The sequence below is a fragment of the Ursus maritimus genome, unplaced genomic scaffold, assembly GCF_017311325.1.
Source record: "Ursus maritimus isolate PB19 unplaced genomic scaffold, ASM1731132v1 scaffold_16, whole genome shotgun sequence".
Lineage (NCBI taxonomy): Eukaryota > Metazoa > Chordata > Mammalia > Carnivora > Ursidae > Ursus > Ursus maritimus.
In genome coordinates, this window is record NW_024424008.1 from 36846106 (window position 1) to 36866056 (window position 19951).

The following is a 19951-nucleotide window of genomic DNA, read 5'->3' on the forward strand; positions in this document are numbered from 1 at the left end:
GGGTATTTGCAAGGCAAATGAACAGCTGATCTGCTTTGGTGGAGACAGCTCTAGAAACCCCAGCTCCTGGCTATCCATCCCCCCCCCCCCCCCCCCCCCGCCCCAGCTAGCTGGCCTACTCCCCTGTCCCTGAGCCAGGCCTCTTTGTTTTTCTGTTTCTTTAAAACAAAAGCCTGGATGGTAATCATCTTCTGGGTGCCTAGCAACTGCTTTAGACCCCATGACACAAAAGTCATTAACAATCCTGACGTCAGAAGCTCAGAACTCACAAAGCCTGGCACCTTTTGGGGATGGGGAGGACAGAACCCCTTTCATTGTTTCTAGCCTTCTATGGCTTTGAGAACAAAACACACATTAGTTTCTCAGCAGACCAGCCTGCCATGTTACAAAGGGGGGGATTGAACCCATGGCAGTTTGGGGGAATCAAGGCCTCTTCATGATGGCATAGAAATCCAGTGGGCCAGAGTTTTAAAAAGTGGTGAGACTGGTGAAGATAAAAAGCAGAGGGCCAGAGAGCCCAGTACGTCACTGGAGTGATAGAACTTATCACTGAGACCCATACTGTAAGCCCAGCATATTAAAGGAGCACACAGGAAAGTCTTTGGCATGTGCTTTTTCATCCTCCACAAAGGTACATGAGGTTCTGATGAGACAGGCAGGTCATACTTTGCACTGACACTGAAGTACCAGATAGTAGTGACGTAGGTGGGGAGCCCACCAAAGTCAGCAGTCAGCCATGAGACCCAAACTCAGAGCTTCCTCATGGTCAGACCCCATGCATACTGTAGTGCTTACAGCTCTCTTACACAAGAACTAAACAGCCAATAAATTGTGCCTGACTTACTTATTTTTACCTGCTCCTGTGTTGACTCTTTGGAATGAAAACACGGGAGCCAAGTGTTTTCTTCAACACAGCGGGAGCACGGGTGCATCGGTGGCTGACCACAGGTCTCCTTCTCGAGTGCTCTGTGCCTCCATCTCAGGAATTAACGTGGCTGCCTCCTCCTGTCTTCTCTGTATCCCGCTTCCCCACCATCTCATTGGTGTCCTTGCTAATTCGACAAAGTTAATACCTGATTAATAACTCCTATGATAGAAGAGTTCCTGGATGAGCTGTAGCCCCCATTTACAATCTGCTGGTGATTGAAAAATTATGTTCAGTTCAGTAATAATTGATGGAAATGGTCTTTTCTCTTCTGCAGCTGATTGGCTTTGTAATTGTGATTTAATAATGTAAATACCACTTGTTTTCTTCTCAAGATGAACTGCCTTCTGATTTGCTAGGCTCAGGGCTCATTGGGCTTTCTCATATTTGTCTCTTCTCCTGAGATTATAGGTGAGATTTATTCCTTATTTTGCTCTATTTTTCTTTACACAAACTCACACACATACACACACACACACCTACGCGTTTGCACACACACACACACACACACACACGTTTTGAATCAATGGTTGGAAGGAGGACATTTTTTCAACCAGGATTGATAATCAAATGTTAGACCTAACACTTTTAGAAATAATTCAGAAACAGGAGGCCTGAGTGCGTACGTGACATACTCAAATGTACAGAAAGAGTCAGAAATTGCCCACAAACTAGTATAGTGCTATTTCCTAAATGATGAGGAAACCTCAAAATGATTGGCTGTGATTTTATGATTTATAATAAGAAATACATATTTGGTCTTTGTCCAGTTCCTGGCAGGAAGCTTCGAAAACCCTTGGAATTTCCTGTGATGACAGGACGCGTACCTTCTGTTATGTTGATGACGCGACTTTTGGAAAGCACCTAAGGATGGAGGATGGTTGCCAGGGTAGTCAATCCAGTGATTAGAAGTGTCCCCTACCCCACCACCACCTCGGGGAGGGGACAGGGGCTGGAGATTGAGTTCAATTGCCAATGGCCAGCAATTTACTCACTCATGTTATCAAGCCTCCAGAAAACCCAAAGGACAGAGTTCAGAGAGTTTCCGGGTTGGTGAACACCCAGATTCAGGGAGAAGGGAGAGCCCCGAGGGCACAGAAGCTTCGCGCTCTTTTCCCCACTCCCCGCCCTACGTACGCATCTCTTCCAGCTGGCTGTTTGTGAGTTACCTCCTTTTCGTAATAAACCAATAATCTAGTAAGTACGCTATTTCCCTGAGTTGCGTGAGCCACTCTAGCAAATCAGTCAAACCCAAGCAGGAGTCATAGGAACCTCTGATCTACAGCCAGTGTGTCGGAAGCACAAAGAACAACCTGGATTTGCAGTTGGGATCTGAAGTGGGGGATCAGGGGCATCTTGTGGGACTGAGCCCTTCCCTGGTGGGATCTGAGGCTATCTCCAGGTAGAGCATGTCGGAACTGAAGGACACCCAGCTGGTGTTAATTGCTCAGTGTGGGAGGTGGAACCCACACATCAGAATTGGTCTCAGAATTGCAATGGCTCTGTGTTTTACTTTCTTTATTGCATGTTTCTCTACTGTATGCAGACATACCATATGTGTATCTGTGTGTTCATGTGTGAATCATATGTGGCATGGAATAAATACCACGCTCTTACTTACATTAATTTCATGACTTACCATCAGAGTACAATGTTCTATAATTGAAAAAAATGAAAAACAACAACAACCCTCTAGAGCTGCGTGTAAGTGGAGCGAGCTCAGGGCCGGACTGAAGGTGTTCGACACTGTGCATCCCGACCCGTTCCCTCAGAAGCTCCCTGTGTGGGGCGTCCTGGAAATCCACAGACACCACCTGCCTAGCTGCCAGGCTCCAGGCTCCAGGCACCTGCTCGGCATGGCATGGGATACTGCAGCCCCTTCCAATCTTCCTATTTTTGTCCAGGATCCTTCAATCCAAGCCTGCCTTGTTGGAACTCAGTCACCCTTACAATCCTCCTTGCTCTTCTCCCCCAGACTGGCATTGTCTTCCAAGGACGCAGAGGCTCCATGCTTCCTAAAGAAACAAAAACAAAAGTGACAAACTCGTCTGAGCCAATAGGAAACAAATCTAGGAATTTTCAGGACTTTTCTCCCTGTCCAGGTCAAATGTGTTAATTTTGACAGAGACTTGCTGGGACATACATGACCACTAAGCATAAGGAAACCCTCCAAAGGCAGGCAAGAAGGGGGCACAACAGGGGTCTGGTGAGGGGACTTTCAGAGGCTGGGAAGCCCTTGCTTGAGCCTTCACATCCCTCCCAACATGCTGAGCTCTGGCATTTTCCAGAACCAGAGCCAGCCCCAGGGTTCAAGGGTCGAAACAGACCCCTCACTTCCAAACTTCCCTACCCACGGGCTCCTGGCCTTGATCAAATGCTGGTTGCCGTCCAGAGACCCCTGGTAAGACCACAGCATCCCTATGTGCTGGGCCAGAAGGACTGCCATGAATTAAGTCGAGAGAAGAACAGTGGCTAAGGAGCTAAGAAATAAACTGGCCCAATGCCCTCATTTTGCAGATAAGGAAACTGAGGCTGTGCAATGTAAAGTGGATTGTCCAGAATTCCTGGCTAATTAGTAGCAGAGTGAAGACTCCTAGGCCCCTATTAGGACTATGTTCATCAGGGTTCTCCAGAGAAACAAAACCAAGAAGATATAGAGAAAAACAGATAAGACATGATTTACTATAGGAATACGCTTGAGTGGTTATGGAGTCGAGAAGTCTGGAAGCAGAATCAGGAAAGCTGGTGTTGTAATTCAGTCAGAGTCTAAATGTTTGAGAACCAGGGGAGCAGATGGTGTAACTCCCAGTCCTGAGGCCAAAGGCTTTAGAAATGGGGAAGGTGGGGGGCCCACTGGTAAAAGTGCCAGGAGCTGAAAGCCCAAGAACCAGGAGCTCTGATGTCCAAGTGCAAGAGAAAACAGACATCCCAGCTCAAGAAAAGCAAGAAAGCATTCACCCTTCCTCCATGTTTTTGTACCCGTCGGGTCCTCTGTGGACTGGATGATGCCTACCCACATTAGTGTGGGCAATCTGTCCTACTCAGGCTACCGAATCAGATGCTCATCTCTCCTGGAAACACGTCACAGACATACCCCAGAATCATATTTACCAGCTAATGGGCATCCCTTTGCTCAGTCAAGTTGACACATAAAACTGACCATCACAAGGCCGCCCAGATCTTGTTGGCTCTGTTCTGGTGCAGCCATAGATCAATTCTGATAGTGGGGTGCAGGGGAAATTCGGGTTGCGGTTCTGAGTGTTGGGCCTTTACTACTGCCAAGGCCCCCCTTTCCTTGTCTTGCAGTGTCTGTCTTCTGGTCGGGAAGGATTATTGAGGTGAGCCACATAACTAAGAAGGGATATTTTTAGCAAAAGCAGGGGAGGACAGAAAGCAGAGAGAAGCATCACTTTCCTGCGTTTGGAGTGTACCCTCAGACCCATGGAGATGGGACTCAAATCAGATAAGTGGATGATTAGTTATACCTCTAAGACATTACCCAACCTACCCATCGAGAGGAGGGAAACAAGAACCGCTACTTGTCAAAATCTGTATGAATAGGATTTCTTAGAAGGAAATGGAAAGAATTAATTTCCCCCATTAATACAAGACATTACCCTCAGACACACACAGTCCTTCATAATTGTCAGAACCTCTTTCCTCCCCATCACCGAGCAGCGACAGCACAATGACAGATGAGAGCCACCTTGAAATTGCTGTGGTGTCTTTATTCTTGTGCCTGCATTGTCAAGACCCCAGAAAAAGCGAGGGTGGCCTAGGTCAGTTCTGCAGTGTGTATGCCTGACTGCAGGAAACTTCTTATGTTTCCATATAGGTCAGTGACCCTGGGCTTCTGGGTTGGAACTCTGCCCATCAGCACCACGGTCGTCAGATTTCCAGAACTTAAGGCATTATGTTGGATTCCTGGTCACAGACTCTATTGCTAAGTTATAAAAGACTAGAAATGACCTTAGAAATCATCCAGTACGTGTATTTATTTGATAGGAAAAAAATAGTGAAGGCTTGGGGTGCTAAAAACATTTACTAGAAGACACATAGCACATTAGTGGCAAAGCTGGGGTTAGATCCAGGTCTTCTGATCTCTAATTCAGTACTTTTTCTCCACTTACTCCTGCTCTTGCAGAGTCACAGAAGACCCTGGGTATCATGACTTTTATGCGGACGAGGCTAAGAAGGGAGGCCAGGAAGATAGCTGTCTTTCGTGAGAGATCAGCTTAATAAGAGGCAGACAGACTTGCCTGGAATAGCACAAGAGGCAGACACAGAGGGCCCTTGACAACAAAGTTTCCAAAGGGACCTAACATCACGTCAAGGGCTCTTGGCCCCAAGGGTGGAGACACTGCCCATTGAGTGCACAGCTCCTAATTCTTCCTTTCAATGGCCGCTATAGCTGAGTGCGTGAGCAAAGCTATCTCCCCGTGATGCTTCAGAGCTCAGGCCCTCCAGCCCGGTGAAGTGTGCAGAATGTCTCGGTTGTGGCCTGCATGCCAAGTATGCTGCTTGGCTTAGTGGGTATTTTGCCTGGAAGCGAATACGAGGATTGCAAAAATATTAATGAACATTGATAATTAGCATCATTGTCATGCGGTCGTGCTATTGGGAGCTAATCTGGGGAAAGGCTAAAAGGGAGAGAATAAGCAAAGAGGAAGGAAGAGGGAAAGCAGGAAGACTCAGGCTGCGTCAAGAATTCATCTGCAGACACTGGGCTCTATTCTTCCTCAAAAGAGCATCTGCCCAGTAGCCTGAAGAGGCCCCGCGGCTGCTTCCGTGAGTGCTCTGGACCATCTTAACCATTTCAGAAGGTTTGGATCTGGTCTGGTGTCTGACCTGCCAGGACTTCGAGCCGGCATCGGTGGAACGCCAGCTGGGTTTCCATCCTGCGGGTTGCAGTGCTGATGCCCTCTCTCCAGTTGGCTTAGGCTCCAAGCAGCCGCTTTAGCCTGTAACCCCACAGAAAGGTAGTTCGCTCTTGAACCTGAAGCTCCGAGGCAGAAAACACAAGGAGTCATTCTGGACCCTCATCTAGCAAGGTCCTACATCTGAGAATCCACACTCTCCTTGGGGACCAAACTGCTGTCTCTCATTGAATATAGAAGTGTGGGTGCTGGGACAGCCCCCCAGGCAGATAAGGCGCAAGCAGCAGCCTGGGCAGATCCTGACAGCCAGCCTTTCCGTGGGCAGGAAGTACAGCGGTCACACAGATTGCCACCCAGAGCAGCACACTGCTGAGAGCGGAAGTCACCAATAATAATGAGGCTTGGAAAACAGGTGTCCATTGAGAGTGTACCAGACAGACTTAACTGTATGGTCACCCTACTTATCAAAATAACAGAGGCTTCCTTGGTGTTGCTACACAAAGACGTTAATCCCCAGGGAAAACAAGCCAAGAGCAGCTGGTATTGGAAGGAAAGTTTTAACCCCCCTTCCCCCAAAGCTCATAAGGGGTAAAGCATCCAGTCTGATGTTGCTCTGTTATTAGAAGTAATTTGAAGAGTTGGACACCACTTGGTCCCCAACAGATTCTGACTAAGAGACTTGCTGTGGGCTGAAGAAGCCAAGTTTTCAAGCACCTTCTGGTGTTGGGTACCCACTGACCACACGGTGGCATGGGACACGTCTGTGCCTCCAAAATACTATTTTCTTTGAGCAACTGGGCCCAGGTGACCTGTCATTCCTGCTTAGGCTAATGCAAGCAAGGTCAAGTTAAACTTTCTTAAGACATATACAAGGCATACATACATAAAAGAAGCAGTTTCTTATTCAGTGCCTTGGTTCGTTTTTTTTTTAATTATTGATTATTTTTTAAAGCCGTAGTTTATTTCAACTGAAGCACAAAATTCCTTCACTTTTTAGTTGTTAGTAATGAAATAACCTTGTTGGTTCAGAGTGCAAATAGTAGTAATGAAGGAAGAAACCTTGTAATAAATCAAAACTTCTCACTTGTGCTTAACATCTTGTCAATAACTCAGCTGTTTCAGCTGTGCCTTCTGCAAGTCATGATGTTTTCTTCAACCTCCTTTGTCTTTCTGGTCTGAGCTGCTTATTTCTGTTCCTATTTGGATACTTTGTAGAATATAAATGTTAGCTGCTTTTTTAACCACATCAGTTACTCTGTTCTCCAAATGGAATTCATCTTCTGCTCTCAGTCATTTGTCTGTCTACATGTGAAATTCCAGCTTTCTGCGTTCCGTATTCTCATGGTCTCTGTCTTCCTCTCTCACTCTGTGTGTGCGTGTGTGCGTGTGTGTGCATGTGTGTGTGTTCACCTCCTCTCTTTGACCAGCATGCACTCGGCACTCCCATTGAAAGGGTATGTGCCACATCCTTGCCGGTACCCTGGCTCTTTCTATAGCACTCACTCAGGACTACTCCCTTTGAGTCAACAGTATCATCTAAATTATAAAACTCTCACGTCCTGATTTTTCTTATAGCCAATGAACACATCTCAGAAAAGGGAACACAAGGAAGACCAAACCAACTACGTGTCTTCACTGCGCTTCGGAGACAATGACTCTTGCCCTGACACTGTGTCTGTGGGTCTGGGCACCCTTATCCACAGTGGGCTGATGAAGGGCAGATGTGTCAGGCCCAGGCCTGGCTGCCATTACCTTGCAAGGCCCCCTTTCCCAGACTCACTGGCTGACATCCCAACTGTATGTCTCTCAAAGAGGCCAGTGGACAGTCAACAGAAGGTCTGAGCACACTCTGAGATGTACAGAGCTTTAGGGACTGCTAGGCCCTGTAGAGGATGCCTGGGAGTCTATAAGTGGAACAGGTTGGCATTTGACAAGTGAAGGCCACAGGAGTCCTCCATGTACCCGACTGGGGGAGTCATCTCTGGTTTACATCAGAGTGCCCTGGGCAGTGTTTAGAGGGGGCCAGTGATGGGCTAGTTCGATCGGTCTGTAAACATGGGCTCAAGAGTCTGTTTTTGAAGTGCTCCTTGGGTGATGTCATGTGTCACCTGGGACAAGACCTCTAGGCCCTCCCTCTAAGACCTCACTGCAGAGAGGTTTCTTGACATTGCATTCTCCTGTCCCCAGCTTCCAGACAAAAGCCTTCAAATCCCCTGTCTTTGGCTTTCCTCCTCCTGATAAAGAGAGCCCATGGTCTCTGTCTTTGAATTGATCTTTCTGACTAGTCCCACTTTAGAGTCACTTGAGCCCTTCTCTGCTTGTGTCATCCCAGCTGTCCCATCAGAAAATGGCAAAGACTTAGGAAATTCACCACCGCCAGGCAATTCCTTGGAGCCCCTAGTTCCCAGGAGTGTTATTAATGCACTCTTTCCCCCACTAGAAGCTCCCCTGACTTTCACAGTCACACACTGGTCTTGTCATTAGCCAACTTACTGTCAGCCCCAAGGAAGGCAGCCAGCAAAGGAGCCCTGGATAGGGGCAAGCCTCTCTCCCTTGGGCAAGGTCCTGGCGGCCACAGCCTGAGAAAGGTTGTCTGAGCCCAAGGCAAAGAGTTTCTGTCACCACCAGCAAGTGAGACGTTGACCCAGAGGCTCAGTCTCCAAACCAAACGACTTTAGCACAATTCAATTGCTTGTATTAATTAAGGGAAAATGAAACAGTGGGTTTATCACACTTTTCATTAACTCCAATGCATTGAAGGGATGTATCTGGGAGTTGGGAGCACGCAAGGATGGAACGTACTGCTGTCCACACTCCCTGGTTTAATTAAGGAGGGGGAGCCCGGGGTTGCTTTTTGCCAGTAGCATTCTAAGGAGCGTCCCCAGGGTCAGGGAGGATAGAGGGGGTGGAGAGGGGCCAGGCAGAAAGAGAGAGAAGATTAAGCAAAGAGGGAGAATTTAGAGGGGATTCAGTTTCCAAACCCTTGGCCATCGGGCACAGAGTGAACAGGTGTTGTACGTTCATCCTACATGAGATGCGTACAGAGGTCAAGGAAAGGGAAGTTGACTCTTCTCAGTGCGCTTGCAATGTAGACAATGGAATGGCTACCATATAGGAAGCAGGTGCAAACAGTACAAGACCAAGATCACATGAGCCAAATTGTCCCAAATGCTGAGACTTTTTCCCAGTTCCCACTCAAGCATGTTTCTAGCGTGTCTGTCCTTTAAGAGGAGACTCTTGTGTTGGGAGGTATGCGATTGAGAATGATGCCATGAGATCTCTGGGGAGGAGGGAGAAACCCACTCCCTAGCCTATAGGTTTCCAGAAGGCAGCTTCCCCTGTACTCCCTATGAGGAATAGGTCCCTCTTTCACCTCAATCACTCTTCTGGATGTCTCCTTCATGCATGATGGGTGACTAATGTCATTGGTAAGGTGATTTGCTCAGGCATCCATTGGACCTCATCATGCAGGGATAGGGCCATCACCTAGAAGTGAGGTGGCACTCCTGATTCTCCAACACCTTCCTGATCTATCTCTGCTTGGGTCAAAGGGTTCTCCATACCCTGGACTCTCCATTCCAATAGAACCCTTATTCCCAGTCCAGCATCTGGCCTGTAGCTGAATACCCAAGGCAAGTACTCCTACCGCACAAGCCCGGATGTCTTCAGTTCATAGGGAGAAAGGCAAGAGCCTGTGTCAGCTTTGGATGCCAAGCCCAGATTGTAGGCCAGCCTGACGGCAGTGAAGCTGGTATTTTGATATTTGTGGCTCCCTTGATGTGATTATGTTCTGCTGGCCAGAATCCTGGCGACAGATGGATGAGGGACAAGATTTCAACCCCGCATGCACTGCTGACATCTACCTTGCCCCACACACCTCAAGGGCACAGAAGCCATTGGGACTGTCTCCTCCAGACAGTTCCTTTCCTTGGCCTTATCCTGCTCCAGACCTTTAGGGCGGGATTTCCAGCAAATGCTCAACATGCCAGCCAACCCACACCTTTTTTGAAGAACGGTACTAAGCATTTCTTACAGGATTAAAATCTCAGTTCCTTGATAGCTTGAACGAATACTTAGTGCTGGTGAGTGGGCAAGAAGCTATTGTCCAAGATAGACCGAAGAGTGTCAGAAGCATTCACATGATCGTCTGGACGTTGGATTCCCACTTTCCAAGTCCCGCATTACTAGGGAACATCTATAATAGCCCCTCTTGCTGAGAGCAGAGAAACATCTATTCTTGCTTTTCCAGATCCTACTGTGTGAGCCAGATGGACCCTGGGGTGCCCACGCACTCTCCACTCCTAGTGGCTTTCTTCTGGCTGTTCCTCTTCCTTTCTTGCCCACTGGAAGAAAGTTCCTTCTCCTGGACATGTCTTCATAAAGCCATTCGCTCTGTGTTGAGGCCTCCTTAAATTCTTATCCCTCCTCCCTGCTCTCATCCTCCTCCTGTTCATTTTCTCTAAGGTACCTGCCCCCAGGCATGTGCCACTGTGAGCTAAGTCCTGACAGGTCTCATGGCAAAAGTTGTGACAGGTGCTGACATTTAACCTCACAAGGCAGTTTCCCTGGATAGAACAGCAGCCTTCCGTGGCATATGAGGAGGGACAGTGAGGTTGGGCCCAGAAGGCGACTTTTAATCATTTCAAAGGGAGAAGCCAGGCAGGGTTTGCCTCAATATGAGGAAGATTGTTTTGGATGATGTGAATAGTCTAGCAAAGGAATAGGCTTCCCTCTGAAATCATCCCTGGGGATATTTGCACAGAGTGGGGGAAGATATTCCTTCAGAGACAATAATCCAAAAAAAAAAAAAAAAAAAAGGAAGGAAGACTAAAATCTTGCTTAGAAGTGTAAAACTCTAAGGAATTGTGTGAAGAAAAGAAAGAAAAATTGGGCATAGGAGTGGTGGCTGAGAGATAGCTGGCATGGAAGGACAGGATGTGAAGGGGGAAAGAAAGAAGAGGAACAACGTCAGGAAGCATCCAGATTTTATTCTGAATTTCCTATTTGATCTCTTTATCCCTGAATGCCTAGGTTTCTTCCAGTTCTAATAAATCTTTCTGACCCACCATACTTTACTAGAGGGATGTAAAAACAATTAGGAACTGAAACCTGAGGGATAGAAAAATATAAAATATAAAAATATATAAATATAAATAGAAACTGTTCCAGTTCTGGGCTCAGGAGATTGTCGACTACCCAAGGTCAAGGACCTTGTCTTCTACATCGTCTCCACCCGACACCCAGTGTCTAACCCCACGCTTCTCTCACGGTCCATGTGAGTAAAATGACTGCAGGTGATGTCAGGGAAAGCAGGTCACACCAGGGATCCGCTCCTGAAGCAGTTTCTCAGTCTGCTCCCCCTTCCGAAGATGGCAGACCCTGCTCACAGCGGCTGCTCGTTCTTTGCGTTCTGTGACTGGGTCAGAGTCTGCCTCCCTCCAGAAGAAGCCCCCCCTCTGCCCACAGAACCAGGGGGCTCGCTCACGCGTCCTGCATCTGAGGGGTCCTGGCCCGGGGACCTCCCACATCCCCTGATAAATGGCCCCATTTGTATTCTCACAGATCTTAATCTCACTAATACAGTGAATTGAACTTACCTCCTCCCAAGTACTCGTCTGCGGGAAGAAATAACCCCTTTTTAAAAATATATTTCTGCCAGTGATTCAGAATTCACTTCCTTTTGCTTCCAATCATGTTATATGGGGATGTCTGAATGCATAGGGCAGGTTGATAATGCCTTTGGGTTATTGGCTTATTAAGGGACATCTCGCCACAAAGCAAAACTGTGTAGCCGATTTGGAACTTCCATTTTCATACATTTTGTCAGAGAAAATACTGTAGTCCTTTAGCCTGTGTTTTTCCTTTAATCCCTTTTGACTGTGTCTTCAGAATCTTTCCAGTGGCACCCAGGCCATCTTGTCGGCACCCCCTCTGCCTTTCTTTCCTCCCTCGCACCAGCACCCTCTTTCTCCCCCCTTCTCCTTCCTCTCCTGCTCCTCCCTCAGGTGTTTCTCCCTGCCCGTCTCCCTTCCTCTCCCTCCACATCAGCACTTTGTCTTCCTGGCAGCCAGCAAAGAGGATTAAAACATTCGTTGCCTTCTGCCCCTTTCGCTGCAGCGTGGAATCAGAACTTGACACTGAGGCCGGAACCAGAGAGGCCAGGGAAAGCATTCGACCCTGCAGTTTCCTAGGTCTCTAGGCATTTAGCATCTCGATTTGTTCACCTGGTATTCAAAGCAGTAACAGAAATGCCGTCTCCATCACGGGCAGCGGACTTAAGATGGGGAGCAGTTTCCGTGTCCTCTTCCCATTTCTTAGCAAAGGAAACTGAGAGAATGCACGCTTTGCAGTGAGACCTCCAACCTCAGTGACAAGTAAGCTTCAGGGGCCCAGATCCTTGGCCTCGTGCACCTGACTGAGCCCTGCACCGCGAAGAGGGTGTCCTTTGAGATGCAGGCTCCCCAAGGATCTCTGCATGAGAGGTGCTCAGGAAGCTTTGTTGACCAAGTGGCCACTTCGCAGACCCCGATAATTCTACATGGGTGACAAGAGTGAGCTGAGAACAGCACGTGGCGCTGCCTTGTCGCTTCGCGGCTCAGGGTGTGGGTCCCAGAGCAGCAGCATGGACAGTCCCTTGAGCACTGGTTAGAAATGCAGAGTCCCAGGCCCCACTCGCGACCTACTGAATCAGACTCTGTGTATTTTTAGATCCCAGAGGAATTTATATGCAAATTAAAATCTGAGAAGCACTTACTTTATAGTACAAACTTGACAAAATTCATTTTCTCACTTAATGAGGTAGTATTACTGTAACGATCCCCATTTTACACAAAACGTTCTCTTCCTTCCTCCCTTTTTGGCTGTCATCTAAGTGTCCCATAAAAACAGCATTACAGATAGTGAAAATGCATTCCCACATTCCAGAGGGTAATTCCTCCACAAAGGACCCGGGATCTCCCCTACTCACACAGACACAGAAAATTACTCAAGGTCCGAGCACACTGGCCTCCATCTTCTTCGAGGGGCTTCCGTCCCTTTGCACACGCCAACGCTTCTAAGTTTACTGGCATCCGTAAACGTGCCTTATCAGGACCTTTAAGGCCTGTGTCTGGTGGGCACCGTGTAGCGTCACACGGATCTATCTCATTCTCTGCAAGGAAAGGGGCTCGGTGACCCTGCCTATTGCAGGGGGCTCTTTTGTTTGGTCAAATGCAGTGGGGTTTAATTACTTGTGGCAAACGCACTGTAGCACATTTTGAAAAAATCATGACATCTTAGTAGTTGGGAGGCCGCCTTTTGATCCTGACGTACTTATTCGTTGCAGAAAAGGTGCGGCGGATTTGGGAAGTCGTTTTGATGTGTTTGATTTCATTGTTGTTTAATCCTTACAAATACTTAGATTGGTCAACCAACATCATTTCAATAAGTGAGGCGATTTTTATCTTTATAGAGTTTCTGACATTAAGTGATTTCAAAATCTTCTTCAACTATGAGATTCTGTTAAGTCTGAGAGAAAGAAGGAAAAAAAGGATGAGAAGATGTTTCTAACCGTCTAATAAATCTTGAGGAATTAGGCTATGAACTAGCCTGAATGATTAAATGTCTGCTGCGGGGGAGGGCATGTGACCAGCACCACTACCCTGAGAGCCCTGTGAATAGGGCGCTACCCCAGCCCCAGGGGGCGCCATGATCAAAAGTGTCTTCTCTGACATTTTCTAAGTCCTCCTCTGGTCCCTGGGAGCAGCCTAGGCCAGCAATACCATTAAGGAGGGATGCTCAGATTCTAGACTGGGGGTGTGTGCCCTGTCCTGGGCTCCATTTCTCCCCTTCAGGGTGCGTTTCCAACCTCTACTCTCAGCCATTCTTCACATGGGTTCAACCAGATTCCCCAAGATCCCCAAACTCACACCTTGGGCTTGTTCTGGGAACTGGTCCACAGGTTCAGGTTCTAGGAGGGGGACAAAGGATTGCTCCTCCTGACAGTGCAAGATATCTTTCATGTAGTTGCATGAGATTGGGCTACCAGAATGCTGCTGTTGTTGGATGACTCCAATTGTTTATATAGACAGGAGTCTCTTGAAAAGTATTTTGCCAGGGGACCCACACCTGCTTGGGATGTACTTGGTAGCTGATGGCAGAGTCTGGGTTGGGACTTGGGGTGGGGATGGAGGCAGGGAAGGCAGCAGGAGCTGAAAAGGAAGTGGTCTGAGCAAGTGGGCCGGGTGGGTGGAAACTCCCCAAGGCTTAGACTTGGAGCAAAGTCAGGATGCTGAAGCACCTGCCTCCCTACCCCCTGCCCATCACCCTGTCCATCACCCTGCCCCTGCCCTTCCTGCTGCTCCACATCCATGGCAGACCTAGACTTAGTGGTCGAACACCCATTGGATAGGAATAGGTTTATATGGGGGTGGAGGGAAGTTATTATGAGTTTTTTATCCTCCTGAAAACTGTTTTCACTCTAATGCCTGGAGCACAAAAAAGAATCAGGCAGTAGGCCTACAAGAAATGCAAATGACTGTACTTCGCCCCTGGCCTTCGTGTTGGCTGGGGTTCCACAGGAGCCTGGTGCTTTGACAGAATTGAAAACATGTGGGGTTCAAGACAGAGGGTCTGTTCTCTTTGCACAGAGCCACAGGGAAGGGCATAAGGGATAGACACGTAACGGTGGCTGCAAACAACGTACATTTTGTGACCTCACAATATTTTGGATCATGACTTACAAACTTCACAAGTGTTTAGGAATAAAGCCTTCAGAATGTCCCACAAAGGTGGGTATTAAATGCACGAGGCTGTTCTAGTAACCACGGATCCACCATTTGGGGCTGCCACATTTATTTTGTGTTGGCAATCATTTATTCAGCAGCTAATGCATAGCCGTTACAAAACGCTTCCGTATTCATTCTTTCTCCAGTTCATCTTCTCCAGGACAGTTTGAAACCAAATCAACAGCTTCGCATCTATCTGTATTAAACTATTAAATGGTCACTTATTTATTCTACAAGTTGTTAGTAGTTTGTGTTCTGTATCCAAAGGATTTTTTTTTTTTTTTGAGAGAGAGAGAGAGAGAGAGGTGAGGGACAGAGGGAGAGGGAGAGAGACTCTTAAGCAGGTTCCACACCCAGCATGGAGTCCAACTAGGGGCTCGATCTCATGACCCTGAGATCATGATCTGAGCCAAAATCAAGAGCCAGATGCTTAATGGGCTCAGCCACCCAGATGTCCCACAAAGGGATTTCTACATAAGGAAAAATTAAGATGCCCATACTAACATACTCTAAAGTTATTCCCACATTTCTTATTATATTATTGATCATGACAATTCTCTTCAAAACATCGAAGTTTAGTAATGTGCTGGGTATTTCACATGTATTCTCTTAGTTAATCCTCATCATAATCATATCGGAAAAATAATGAAAATCTTTTCTTTTCAAATGGTCTGAAAAGTTAATGTGAGTTGGACAAAAGCACAATGACCCAAGACTCAAGCAGAGAATTTCTTTCACCAAATGCCATACTATTTGGTCAACATGCTATCTTGTAATCTTTGACTCGATGTTCAGACCCCATTTTTACAGCTTTTTGTATTCCTTCCCCTACAAGCTCACGATGTGAATATAGTTCTGTCCCTGGTTTCACAGTTTCTTGATTTGTTTCTGTCTCTTTCTTTCCCCCCAGAAGGCCAGGGCTTTGTGAGTGAGGATGAATACCTGGAAATCTCTGACATCAAACGTGACCAGTCTGGGGAGTATGAATGCAGCGCCTTGAATGACGTGGCTGCTCCTGATGTGCGGAAAGTAAAAATCACTGTAAACTGTGAGTTGACCCGTTGTCAGGAAGTCTCGGGGGGAAGGAGAACATAGGGACCGAGGGAACAAGCTGGTCATGGCAATGCCCTTTTCTGACTGTCCCCAATTGGTTCCAACAGGAAAATACTGTCTCAGATGGCTTTCCACCATGACTGTCCCCATTGCCATTTGGCCCCTGGAGTCTACCTGTGCCCTTCAGAGCTTTTAGCTAATGGGGAGAATTGTTAACTTTGAATTGGTTTGAAGGCTTAAGAAGATGCTGGGATAAATGCAATATCCTCGAGCAAGACATTCTTTTCCTAAAATAAATGGTTATTTAACTGGAAAGTTGGGGTGGCACAAGAAATCCATTTGCATAGCAGGTGACTAAATGGGCCTTTCATCTGTTTCATGAAATCACTCTGCATTTTCCTCCTGCAGACCCTCCCTATATCTCAAAAGCCAAGAACACTGGTGTGTCCGTTGGCCAGAAGGGTATCTTGAGCTGTGAAGCCTCTGCGGTGCCTATGGCTGAATTCCAGTGGTTCAAGGAAGACACCAGGTACCTTGAAAATGGAAATCGGGCATATCTGAAGCAGAGCTGATGAATCATTCCCCACATGGAAAAGGAATGATAAAGTTAAGGGGAACGATATGGCAAAACCAAAATGCATTAGTCCCCTTTATAATAGAGTCTTCTTTTAGAACCAGAAACAAATAAACAAACAAAAAAACAAAACAAAAATCAAGGAAGCTGGCAAGTGGGAAAATGAAATTGACCTCATTTCAGAATCTGATATTAGTTGTAGACATGGCAGCCCTCAATGACTAAAAGCCAGGGAATCTCACCTTTGGAGCATGGACGTCCTTTCCATTTTCCTCCTGTGGAAACTATGGCACTCATGGGTTAGAGGGGCTGGGTCAGTTCGAGGAAAGGTGTCTGTGAGCAGAGCCTCCTTGTAGGATTCATCTCTGGTATCTTTCAGTTGTCCCCAGCATCTCTGTCTGCTATTTCACTCTATTTGTAGGACCAGACCAGCAATGCCTTCTCTTATTGCAGGCTAGCCACCGGCCTGGGCGGCGTGAGGATTGAGAACAAAGGCCGCATATCCACTCTGACTTTCTTCAATGTTTCAGAAAAGGATTATGGGAACTATACTTGTGTGGCCACGAACAAGCTTGGGAACACCAATGCCAGCATCACACTGTATGGTGAGTGCAGGAAGCCTGGATGCCGTGGGCTCAGCCACAGGGGAGAACTGCGGGGCTGTAAAGGGAGGAAGGCTCAGTTTGCTTGGCCTGCGTCCATCCATACTGCTCAACCCACCACCCTTAGATACGAAGAGCTTCTCCCTATCATTCTCCTAAGCATGTGATACAGTGACGTTTGCAAGGTAATTAACATCTCCTCATCCATTGAAAGGCCAGGTTTGCACCTTACAAAAGGAGTAAACCGAATTCTGAACCCAGTTGAATGGTGGTTGCCATTCATAGAACATGAAACAATTCAATTGTAGTATCTAACGGTCTGCAGGGGAAAGTTAGATACAATTCTAAGATACCTTCTATAGGAAGAGTCTATCATTCTGGGGGTTATATTCATAGACTGGAACCGAGTCAGCTGCTGCCATCATGATTCTCGTGTGGATTGCCATGTCCCGCTCTCGCTCATTGGAGTGGAAGGAGCAGTAGTCTGAGTCCTCGTCAAGACGACTGTTCTTCCACTGCTGGAACATCAAATCCTTCTCTGAAGGTCTTTTCCTCCCGTATGGATGGAGAGGTCTCCAGAGCTCAGACTGGCTCCCTTGGAAGCCTCATCTTACCTCACTCAGCCTTCCCATATCGCTGTGTCCATCTCCTTGTGCCACATTTCACATCATGGGCCAGGGTCAGCTTGTTGTGATATTTCATGTGTGTGTGTGTGTTTGTTTACTTGCTGAGATTTGGTGAAAGGTGAGTGGGATGGAGAGGTATTCATTTTCCCATGTGTATCTCAGACCCTGACCAAGCTTTCAGCATTGACATGAACGAAACTTTGTCCACCAACCATCTGAAATGTGTGATCTATGTCTTTTGTTTTCTCTCTGCATTGTTGTGTGCATTGTGCTGTGTGTGTCTTAGAAATAAGCCCCTCATCAGCAGTGGCAGGTGGGTACAGCATGTTCCTTCCTTCGTCTGCCTGCTGAATGCCTATGCTTTTGAATTGAAGCCTACTTCAAAGATAGGCTTTGCCTGCTCCACCTCCCCGACTTATTTATCCTTAGTAGATAGACCTCAGGGCTTTGGTTTGCACAGTTTAGGGAACAAGCATGTAGAATATGATGGCTTTCACATACACACATCGTTATATATTTTGGGGGAAGAGGTTCCCCCCCCCAAAGCATTACACTCCTACTTGGCGGCCTGTAAAATAGACAAGCATTCTGCTCTTTCTGAACGTAACAGCACCAAGAGGAACCCAGCCCAGACACGAAACGGATTATCAAATGATTGTCTCCATGGGGAAGTCACCCTAGTATGAATGTTTTATTCTTTTAGCTCAAGGCAAAAAGGGATAATGACTTAATTCTATAAACTTCGTTTTAAAATAGAAGTACTTGGGGGTCATTTTTCATAATAATAGTAATAATAACTACCGTTTACCAAATATTTACTGGTTTCTAGGCATTTTGTTAGTACTGTGCAAAACAGGTTATTAACTCCATTTTAAAGACAAGTAAAAGGAAGACCAGCGAGGTTAAGGAAATTGAAGTACCCGTACCAGGGAGTAGGTGCTGGATGAAAGCCAAAGCTGGGCCCTCCATCAGATCCTGGGTAAACAGAGAGCAATGACGCATGCGCACACTCACACCCTCACACGCGCTGTTAAGATGAAGCAGCAGCAGGTGCCTACCTCTGCTTCCAGAGGCAGCGGCCTCACAGCCCCGCTTCCTTATGCGCGATCTCAGTCACATACAAAGTGATATCATTTGAATTTTCCAGACCTGCAATGAGCTCTGTAACTGTCACTTTTCACAGCTCTGGATCTAGGAAAAGCCCCGGCCACTAGTGCTGTCCATGCCTTGAGGTCTGGGAATGTCCACCTTTGGTCTTTATAAAACTGAGGGGAAAGTGCAGGACGGGTGTGGTGCTCTGACCTTCACCCTGCCATCACCCTCTCAGTGGGGTCACAAGGAGTATTCAATATGGCCAAGAGAGGGAACCCAGGACTGATAAGCAGATAATCCAGGTTCTTGTGCCTCCCTATGAAAGAGGTGTGTCGTAGCAGATAACAACGGCAAATGTATCCGAAGCCTGTGCCAGCCTGCTAGGGCTTCCCTAAGAAACCATCGTTGGCTGGGTGACTTAAACAATGGAATTGTATCTCCTCACAATTCTGGAGACCTGCAGTCCAGGATCAAGCCAGAGAGAGCTATCATCTGCTTTTGATGAGGGCTCTCTTCTTGGCTTGTAGACAACTGCTCTGTCCTCACATGGCCTTTCTTTTGAGTGTGTGTGGTGTGTGGAGAGATACAGACAGAAACGGCAGAGGTGGGAGGGAACAGAGAGGGCTCTCTACATGGCTTCTTATTAGGACCCTACTACTATGGAATCAGGGCCCTACCGATATAACCTCACGGAACCTTAATTACTTCTTTATAGGCTCCATCACCAAATAGACATTGGGGGTTAGGTCTTCAACATACGAATGTGGGGAGATACAATCCGGTCCACGGGGAAGACATAGCTTCCTATCCCAATTCAACCAACCACATGGCAGCCGCTTCGTCTTGCTGAGCCTTACTTTCCTCATGTGTGTTATTGGGATAGCAATACCTTCTTTAAAAGACTAGACAGAGGACAGTGTAGGTCTTACAGAGAGAGAGCTCGACAGGTGTATGTTTAGATGTGTGACTTCAACAACACGCAAAGTCTGCAGATCGCAGTTTACCCAGCTAAATTGAGGGTGATATTTCCTGGCCTGCTGCCTGTCATTGTCCGTAAGACAATGTTTACCACGGAGGCATGACAAACTGAAACTGTCGTATGAACGCAAGGCACCATGGTTACTTTGCTGTTTGCCAACACCTGTGACGCGGCCCCTCGTACCACTGCTTCCCTTGGTACGGCTGCCAAGGTTGTTGCTCAACGGACTGTGCGTTCCCTTCTTCCAGAGTCTCTTGTGCCCTTTACTACGGCATCTCCAAGCTCCATAATCCACCCAGCCCGCTTCACCTGGTTAGTACCCACTCAGCTCCCAGCACGCCTTCCTGAGGGAAGCCGTCCCTGACCTCTCCGAATAGGCCAGTCCTCCATCGCACACTCTCATATAATGCTTCCGGAGGCCGCTCTCACCACAGTGCGCTCGCTAGCTAATTCATTCA

The 19951-nt window shown here is 47.3% G+C and overlaps 1 protein-coding gene across 3 annotated transcripts in view; it reads left to right on the plus strand.

The window, feature by feature from the left end:
- The window catches only part of OPCML (opioid binding protein/cell adhesion molecule like), a 485951-nt gene that overhangs the window by 453250 nt on the left and 12750 nt on the right, over positions 1–19951 (plus strand). Inside the window, exons 4-7 of one of the 3 annotated variants that reach the window (XM_040631014.1) lie at positions 15478–15615; positions 16029–16149; positions 16648–16799; positions 17709–17735. In XM_040631014.1, the coding sequence (XP_040486948.1) occupies positions 15478–15615; positions 16029–16149; positions 16648–16799; positions 17709–17735 (438 nt within the window). The remainder of the gene's footprint in view (positions 1–15477; positions 15616–16028; positions 16150–16647; positions 16800–17708; positions 17736–19951) is intronic. The other 2 variants (XM_008688325.2, XM_008688326.2) reach the window with 2 other exon arrangements.